The sequence below is a fragment of the Octopus bimaculoides genome, chromosome 22, assembly GCF_001194135.2.
Source record: "Octopus bimaculoides isolate UCB-OBI-ISO-001 chromosome 22, ASM119413v2, whole genome shotgun sequence".
NCBI lineage: Eukaryota > Metazoa > Mollusca > Cephalopoda > Octopoda > Octopodidae > Octopus > Octopus bimaculoides.
Genome location: NC_069002.1, coordinates 626,953 through 636,935, shown reverse-complemented (window position 1 = coordinate 636,935; position 9,983 = coordinate 626,953). Strand labels below are relative to the sequence as shown.

General features: G+C 36.5%; 1 protein-coding gene across 5 annotated transcripts in view; it reads left to right on the top strand.

Annotated features, from left to right (window-relative positions):
* The window catches only part of LOC106878716 (transcription factor COE1), a 341,839-nt gene that overhangs the window by 94,206 nt on the left and 237,650 nt on the right, over positions 1-9,983 (top strand). For all 5 annotated transcript variants that reach the window (XM_014928021.2, XM_014928022.2, XM_014928020.2 and 2 more), the window contains 4 exons: positions 358-511; positions 4,231-4,294; positions 5,466-5,521; positions 7,600-7,673. In XM_014928021.2, coding sequence (XP_014783507.1) covers positions 358-511; positions 4,231-4,294; positions 5,466-5,521; positions 7,600-7,673 — 348 coding nt within the window. The remainder of the gene's footprint in view (positions 1-357; positions 512-4,230; positions 4,295-5,465; positions 5,522-7,599; positions 7,674-9,983) is intronic.

Genomic DNA, 9,983 nt, shown 5'->3' with positions numbered 1-9,983 from the left:
TAACCAAAATGAAGTAGATTGACAAATTTATTTTTTGAACCAGTTGAAGACACACGAGATGTCGAAATATCGTTCACCACATAACAAATGGCACTCTTCTTTTAATTTTGACTCTATATCTTCAGGAGGAGTTACCTCAATCCTTTCTATATTAACCAAAATGAAGTAGATTGACAAATTTATTTTTTGAACCAGTTGAAGACACACGAGATGTCGAAATATCGTTCACCAGATAACAAATGGCACTCTTCTTTTAATTTTGACTCTATTAATATTATTATTATTATTATTATTATTGCTGTTGTTATTCGTATTATTTAATTTATTTTTCTAATTGTCTTTTTTTTTTCTTTGCAGTGTGGGGTTGGGTCGAGCCCACTTCGAAAAACAACCACCTAGTAACCTGCGAAAGAGCAACTTTTTCCATTTTGTGCTCGCCATGTACGATCGCCAGGGCCAACCAGTCGAGGTGGAAAGGACAGCATTCATAGACTTCGTTGAAAAAGATCAGGTTTCGATCGTTTCCTATTCTTAATTATTTTTTACTTCTTTGCTGTTTTTCTTTTAGTCGTTTCCTAGTTTTAATATTTGAACTGCGGCCATGCTGGGGCAAGGATCTTAACTGATTATATCAATCCCTACCCACGGTAGTTGTTCCAATCAAGTCTTGTATTCATTTCATCGACAATTATTTATCAAAACATAAAGGAATCGAATAGAACAAAAACTACAACACACAAGTTAATCAATAGAAATGGAAACAGACGCAATCTTTCACGCAAACCAAAGTTAAGATTGAAGGCATTTGCACCATATTTTTCCGGATTTGTTGCCGTTGTTGTGGTTGTTAAGCCCAGCTCATCCGTGATCCAAGATGACAAAAAAACAAAGATGTACCAGCCGGGACTATCCCGCTGATTTCTATCTTCACTCACTTCATACCCCGAATTGCATCACCCATTTCCCACCCAATCTATTCTGCCTTTTATTTTTATTTCAAACAATTGAGTAAGAATGGCACAGAGATGTGGACGCTATTTGTATCAAGTTGTTATTATCGTGTACACATGCATATGCGTATACACATGTACGCCAGGCTATATATATATACATATATATAAAGTGTGTATGTGTATATATATATATATATATATATATATATATATATATAAATAAAGTGTGTATGTGTGTATGTATATATATATATATATATATATATATGTATAAATATGTATATGAATATATATATGTATATATAAGTGTGAGTGCATATTTATGTATATATGCATGTATATATTTATATTTATGTGTACACATATGTATATATATTGATGCGTGTTTATATATATATATACGTACAACGAGATACATATATACAAATGGTAATGGTGGGGGTGGCGACGCCGGACATGGTAGTGGTGATGGTGGAGGGGAAACCGGTTGGTTGTATTAGCTGGTCGTTTCCTATTGTTGTTGTTGTTTGAACACCGTTGTTACTTAATGCATTTCTCAAAATTGAATGAAGTTGCCAACGGTAGTAGTAGTAGTAGTAGTAGTCTGCTCTGGGCCATAATAATTCTGGCAAAGATGTTGGAAGCAGAGAGAGAGAGATGTCGGTGGTTGTGGCTGGGAGGGACGTGAAAGTAAAAGAACGACAAATAAAATGTGCAAAAATGCAAGAAAAAAAGACAACAATGACAGCATATAAATATGAACGTGTGTGTGTGTGTGTGTTTATTGTAGTGGAATTCGTTTTTTTTTTAAACTCCATCAACTTTAATTCAAGTGAAGAAGAAAAGATGAAGTTATTACAATTTTTTTTTAAGATAAAAAAAAACAGAAAATAATATTATTGCTCAACGAAAGAAAGAAAGAAAAAAAGAAAGAAAGAATCCAGGCTGAAAGATATAAAGTAAATTTCAGAAAAAAAAAAATAATAATAATAAAGAAGATTAGATATATATATATATAATCTATATAAGAAGAATAGATAGATAGATATTTAAAGAATAGATGTTGGGTGGGGAAGGATTGCACAAGAAGACAATTTGGAATTAAATTAAAATGTCGACAAAAATAAGATGTTACAAATAAAAAAAAAAAAAAAGGAATATGTATTTTTTTTATTTCATTTTTTTATACATTTATTGTTATTTTTAACCATTTTTCTGGAGACCGAATGAGGAAGGAATAAGATTTTTAAAAATGTAAAAGAAAAAAATGGGAGAAGAAATTTAAATGTTTGCCAAGATGTGACAAGGTAGAGCAGAAAATCAAGATGGAGGTTTAGCTAGGTAGGGTATGTAGAGGGGGGTAGATGGGTGGGGAGAAATGGACGGCGCATACATCTTCCAACGAACTATACATCTAGCCATCCATTCATTTATCCATCGACCCACGCATCCATCCGTCCATCTATCAATTTAACCACCGTACACCGTCACAACCAGCACCAGTTTTGCACGGGGAGATGCTAGAGTGCGACTGAGGTGGAGCTAACAACATTGCTTCGTGAATGGCAAGGTGGATAAAGGGGTGGAAACGTAGGAAAGGTAGGCTGAAGGTGAGATATTTCTAGATTTTTTATTTAGTCTAGTGAGAGAGGGAGGCTTAAATAGCCTTTAGTGCAATCACAGCCTCGGTCTAGGAATGAGTGTGTGTTATTACGACTATATATCATGTGTTTATAAGTGTATCTGTACGTACGTATGTATATATATATATATATATATATACATATATAAATGTAGCCAGATAGATAGATAGATTTATATAAATACACAAATATATATATACAAATACATATATGTGCAAATATATGCATATACGTGCATATATATGTGGTGCAGAATATTCTCATACCCATACATTTATAAAATATTATATGCAATATAAAATCTTTAATATGTACATATATATATGCAAGTGCGCATGTGTGTGTGTGCGCGTTATTTGCTCGTAATAAGTTTTAACGTCTCATATTTTCTTCTTGTTTATTTGTTTTCTTCGCTTTTCGTTTTATTTGTTTATCCTTCCGGTTATATTATTTCTATTTATATCAGCACACACACATATACAGGTATGTATATGTGTGAGTGTGTATATGTATATCTGTATGTATGTATGTATATATATATATATATATATATACAGATACACATGTGTGTTACATATATAAGCATAGATATATACGAATGTATATATAAATATATACATATATGTATGTATACACACAAATACATATTGTAATTGGATGTGCAATTATATAAGTATATACATATGTAAGTGCAAGCGTGAGTAGATACATATGTGTGTACATATATTATCTGTTCTTCCTACATACATCACACTTTATCTGCTAACCTCATCAACGTCGACCAAATTAATTGCTAATTAGCAAACATTTACGTCTCGTCACTACATTCGAGTCACGTGACACACGTCTTGCCTCGAACTGAAGCAACCGAAGCAACGTATGGAACACCGTTAAGCAAGAAAATCGTGGAGAATTATAGAAATCTTTTATGATGTTCTATAAAATCCTTAGTTGCATCGTTCTTGCTTTTTCTTGGAGATACTGTAGAAAGTGATCTCAGATGGTAAAAACTCGGGATGGAGCCAGAATCACGCATTTATTTGCCCGTTTAACATAACATGGATTTGTGTGTAAAGTGTATAAATGTTCATGCTGGTTGTATTGCAATTTCTTTTCCGTATTTTTGGTGATTTTAAACTGGTCTCTCCAGGTTTAACCACAGCCAATTTCTTGGAGAAAAAGTGATAAGAGAGGCAGACAGGGAATAGGAAATAGAAGAATTACAGTGCAAGACTTGTACTTTATTTATCGAACTCCGAACGAAGAAAGGTTTCCATGAATTGGGTGAGATTTGTACTCAGTGTAGAGAACCGGATGAATTACCAAAAGTCAACCAATCCATTGCTCTACCGATTCTGTTTCTTGGACACCTTCGGTTTATATGTGCAACAGACATTGAAATGCCGAATTGACGTGTTTAGAGAAAGAGAATCCTTTTTGGCCTCTTGCATTCGATATCTGCTTTTACTATTAGTATTGGATTTAATATCTTTTCTGATTATTAGAATGAAGAAGTGGAGAGGGTGGACGTGGAAGAAAACATTGTTCGCTTGTTTTATGTTTTGTTTTGTTTAATTTTCATAGTTTTAAATTACTCGCATATCCGTCATTTTTTGACCGTTTTCTACTTCCAGGAATCAGATAGCCAGAAAACCAATAATGGAATACATTATAGGTTACAGCTGTTATATGCTAACGGTAAGTTACACATTTGATTGTGGGTTGCTGTTTTTTTATTGTTGTTGCTGTTGTTCAAGGAACGTAGATTTGCCGGTGGTTGTATGGTTATGGTGAAAGTATTGACAGCGAGTCTCTACGTAGAAGGTAGCAATGTTAACATGGATATTGCAATTGTGTCAAAAGTATTGACTGATACCACGTGGATAGAAGTCGAAGCTAGTGGAGCAGGGGTGGAGGTAGTGGAGGTAGAGGATGTGACGGCGATATAAGCTGACAGATGTATACAGACGAAAGATCTATGTTAACATAGTTAACAGCAATCTGTCAGAAGTATCGACTGGGAGTGAGGCTCGAGCTACGTTACTATGGACATTTGCAGTGTCAGAGATATTGACCATGAGATGGGTGCAGTGGGGAAGAGACAGGTGAGCATGGAGAGGAAATGTTGCCGGTTGTTTGACAGAGAAACTATGATCGGGGAGAAAGTAACGAGATTAACATGGACATGAATTCTGTGAGACATATTGACAGAAAGATGTGTGTAGAGTAAATAGTATAGAATGGACGTGTGTAATTTTGTGAGAAGTTTTGGATAGGAGTTGTGAAGGAAAAATTACGAAAGTTTAATGTAGACAAGAAGAAAGTCAGATGTATCGAATGAGGAAATTGGTAGACAGGAAATTGGTAGATTAGTCTGGACGTGTGTAATGTCAGGTGTATTGACTAGGAGAGGGGTGGAATAGAAAGCGGGTATGTCAATAAAAGCAGGATGTCAGAAGTATTGACTGTGAGATGGGTGGAGTGAAGAGAGTTGCTGGAATAGTTTAGATGTATGTAGTACCGTATGGATTGACAATCATTGTCGTCAACGATTTATCGTCAATTTTCTCATGTTCGCCTGGAGTCGAACGGAATCTGTTGAGGTGGATTTTTCTAGGGCAGGATACCTATCTTGTCGTTAACTTACATCAACGAGCAAATTTCCCTCAAAACATTTGTGAAACGATGGTAAAAACGCACGTGATCCAACGGCCACACAGTGAACTCGAACCGGTAACAAGGGGCTTGCAAACCAAGCTTAACAACAATATTGTATGATAGTCGAATGGTTGTGGGCCGCGATTAATAAACTGTGATACCATGAATTCATTTAATATTCATTTTTTTTCCCATTTATTTTTCTCGACAGGTGTTCGACAAGAACAGGATCTTTACGTTAGACTGATTGACTCTGTAACTAAACAGGTAAGCTATAACACCATTATCTTTAATGTACACGCACATACATCCAAATTGAGGGAGAGGCGCGGGTAAACTGCACGCTACATATGTTTCTTGACTAGATGGAGCTCGTGGTTCAGGTGAGCCAGGCTCAACGGACGGACACACACGCACATACATACATACATACATACATACATACATTCTTATATGCATACATATAGGGATGGATAGATGGATGGATCAGTGGCTAGATAGATAGATAGATAGGTAGGTAGGTAGGTAGGTAGCTAGCTAGGTAAACACAGATAGATAAATAGATATGTAGTTAGACAAATATATAAATAGGCTGGGAAATAGGTTAAGTAGATAGATAGATAGATAGATAGATAGATAGATAGATAGATAGATAGATAGATGGAGGAGGAGGAGGAGGACTAATAGAGAACGAGGTAGGGAGGGATATGAAAGAAGTTGTGACAGAACAATTATAGAAGCGGTAAAACCTGCTTTTTCAGGTTGACTTCCTGGTGGTCTTTTGAATGTTCTAAATAGAGTGAAGAATTGGTCCCGTTCCAAGGAGTCTTTGAGTCTTCAACAGGCTCGTTAGTGTCAACATGGTGTTAATACCTTAACCTTATTTTGGCACTGCCAAACCTCTTCCAAGACTTTTCTCGGGTTTCTTTACTGCTCTATTTACCATATTTCCCACCTCTACTTCTATGGAATCTCTCTTTTGTCTGTCTGTTTGCCTGAATGCCAGACTGTCAGTGCATATATATATATATATATATATATTGCATTGCACGCAAGCCTTTGGTTAATCCGGATTGATTGTATACTTGCCCCAAGATGCCGTGCACTGAGATTGAACTCTTTGACATGCAGACTTCTTAAATCAAAGTCATTGCTGCGACTCCTGCACACACACACACACACACACATACAAATATGTGTGTGAGAGAGAGAGAGAGAGAGAGAGAGGCGTGCGTGCGTGCGTGTATATGTGTGTGTGCGCGCGCGTTTTTTTTAATATCGAAACTGTTGTCTTGAGCAAAAATTCCAGAAGGAATTACAAAAATGATTTTTAAAAAAAATAAATAAATAAATAAAAAACGGACACCAAAATATAGACGATGACAACAACAACAACAGAAACAACAAGTGGTCTCTTTTATATTTTATAGGTTGATATTTTCTCAGGGTTTAAAGGGGTGAGCACGAAATACATACATACACACACACTGCACACATATATATATATATGTATTTCTTTCTTACTCTCTCCCTCTCTCTCACACTCACAATAACGTTAGGAGAGAAGTTAAATATATATACACACACATACATATATACATACATAATGGTGTGTGTGCGCGTGTGTGTGTATAGGTGTTACTATGTATGCCTTGACTCTCCAATAAGTCAAGAAGAGAATGTGGTCGTTATGGCGCCCCTTCCGCCCCCCCCCCGACCGACCCGTCACGGCCATATCTTTGCTTGAGTCAATAATACGGCGGCTGACTTGTGTGTGCTGTAGAGCAGTAAATTATCGTAGCAGATATAAAGATGGACACACACATACACACAAATATATTTATATACAAATAATGAACGCACAGATTCGCACACACACACACGCACACACACACATATGTACATAGTTATCAATTATGCACACACACACATATATGCGCGTGCGAGTGTATGTGTGTGTATTGATGGACGAATGAATGTATCTATTTGTTTGTAAGTGTATGCATCAACGTACACACAATTTATTTATTGAAGAAATGAGATGAGTGTACTCATTGCAGGTTGTAGAGTATATTCATGTGTTGTATGAGTCTAGAAATTCACAATCCAGATTTTTATGAGATCTGGGCCACTCACCTGCAAACGAGTACACACACACACTCATACATACATACATATGTGTGTGTGTGTGTGTTTAAAGTTATTTCTTGCATTGATATAATTTCCGGTCCACATATATATGAAGACCCCTGAACTCTGTGTCATTTATGTTTGTTAGTTTCTGTCGTCCGCTTTCGCGAACATCCCCAGCAGGCGTCTCATGTATCTTTTCGTTTCTATTGCAGGCCATCGTTTACGAGGGCCAAGACAAGAATCCCGAAATGTGTCGGGTGTTATTAACACACGAAATAATGTGCAGGTAAGTCCACTGACTTATAGTTTTACAACTGTGTTGTTCAGTTGTTCAGCATCAAATTGCCCAAGACTCACCTGTTGTCTACGTCAGGTGTGTCGACAACAAGAAATGTAAACATATATGTTCGTATACAAGCACACACACACTCACACATATACACATACACACACATATACACGTACACACACATATCCATTCACACCCAGCCATAGACATGTATATTTATAAAAATAGAAATATATCCATTATACATACAAACATATATATACACGCACACACACACATGCATTGGCACCGCATGTATCTCTGTATATTTTTGTATATTGCATGCATTCAAGTAAATACGAGATTAAATGCTGTTAATGTTATTGATCTGCTTATTCGATGCATTATTGGTTTACATTAGATCGATATAGTTATGTCTATCTTTGTTTACATTAAACGCTTTTTAAACTGATTGTTTTTATTGCACACTTTTTATGTTTAGCGATCTCCTTCCATGTTTCATTTCTTTTTCAACTCTTTCGGTGTTCACCGAAGTGTTTAAGACGTTAATTGCGATCGGTTTTAACTGATCTGTTTAGAAGCTAATTGCCGTCTGTTTGTGATAGACTGATGATTGTTTTCGTGTGATGATTGTTTTGGCCGATTCTGGTGTGTGTGTGTGTGTGTGTGTGTGTGTGTGTGTGTGTGTGTGTGTGTGTGTGTGTGTGTGTGTGTGTGTGTGTGTGTGTGGCGAGTTTCGCAGTTTGTTGGGTTCTTTTGTTTCCCGATGAAAACCGAATATCTTTTTATGTCTATTTAATTGTGTTTACATATCTGTGTTTGTATAAAGGCATACATACAGCAACACGAGCCACCCCCCACCATATATATATATATATATATATATATATGGTATGGTAAACACCAGATGTTAAAAACCTAATGAAATCATTATTATTATTATTATTATTATTATTATGTGTGCCTATGTAGTTATTTATATGTGCATATAATAATCTTTACTATTATAAGCACAAAGTCTGAAATGTGGAGGGAAAGGCAACTGGATTACATCGACCCCAGTGTTCAACTGGTACTTATCTAATCGACCCCGAAAGGCAAAGTCAATCTCGGCCGAATTTGAACTCAGAACATAAAGACTGGTGAAGTGCCGCTAAGCATTTTGCCCGGCATGCTAATGATTCTGTCAGCGCACCGCCTTAATAGTAATAGTAATATTAATATTAATAATAATGATAACAAGGCGGAGAGCTTGTAGTATCATTAGCACCTCGGACAAAATGCTTAGCGGCATTTCGTCCGACACTACGGTCTGAGTTCAAATCCCGCTGAGGTGGACTTCGCCTTTCAAACAAGGACCAATCAAGTACTGGGGACGATGTAATCAACTTGCCTTTTCCCTCAATAACTACTGGAACCATTATTATTATTATTATTGATTGTGTTATAGGAGAGAACGTTTTGCCCAACACGTAATCTAAGTGACTTTGAGAGTGAAAGGGAAAGCGGGGAAGATATCCTCAGAACGGAAACCTGGCCCCAAAGTTTGCAACAGAGTGGACCCCACTAAAAGCACTTACTATTCCAGGTGTTCTTCTTAAACTGGCCAGGGTGGGGTTTGAACTCAGAACGTAAAGAACCGGAACAAATACTACAAGGTTCGACGTTCTTACAGTTGCTAAATTGCTCCGACTGGGATTGGTGTATTTGTTTTTTTTTGGGGGGGGGGTTCTCTCATCCAAAAAAAAAGATGAAAAGCAACCTTGGCGTCGGCGCTATTTGAACTCATAACATAAAGAGTCGGAACAGATAGTGTTTGGTACTAGGTCCGGCACGCTAACGACTCAAGTCAATTCCCTGCTTGTATTGTGTATCACGTGATACTTGAAAGAAACTGGACGTCAGTGGTAAAAATTCATGATGACCAAGGAAAAGACAAATGGGAAACACAGACATTCAACATAATTCCGATGATTCATGCCTACTATAAAAAAAAAAAAAAACGCCAAGCACAACGACAACAAGAATAACTAAGGCTATGAGGTCAACAACAACAATAGCGACAACAACAACCACGATGCCAATAATCAGATCACTGAGAAGAAAAGACTGGCAAAGTCTTGTAACATCGACAGACGACGGAAGTTTTATTGTTCCAAATAAAATCTTATAGGCCTAATAATGGGAGAGAGGGAGGAGTAAAAACTGCAGCATGGGTTTTCAATATATATTATGCATGTATCTGTGTATGCATGTATGTATACATATACACATGCATATATATGTTCGTGTATATATGTATATATA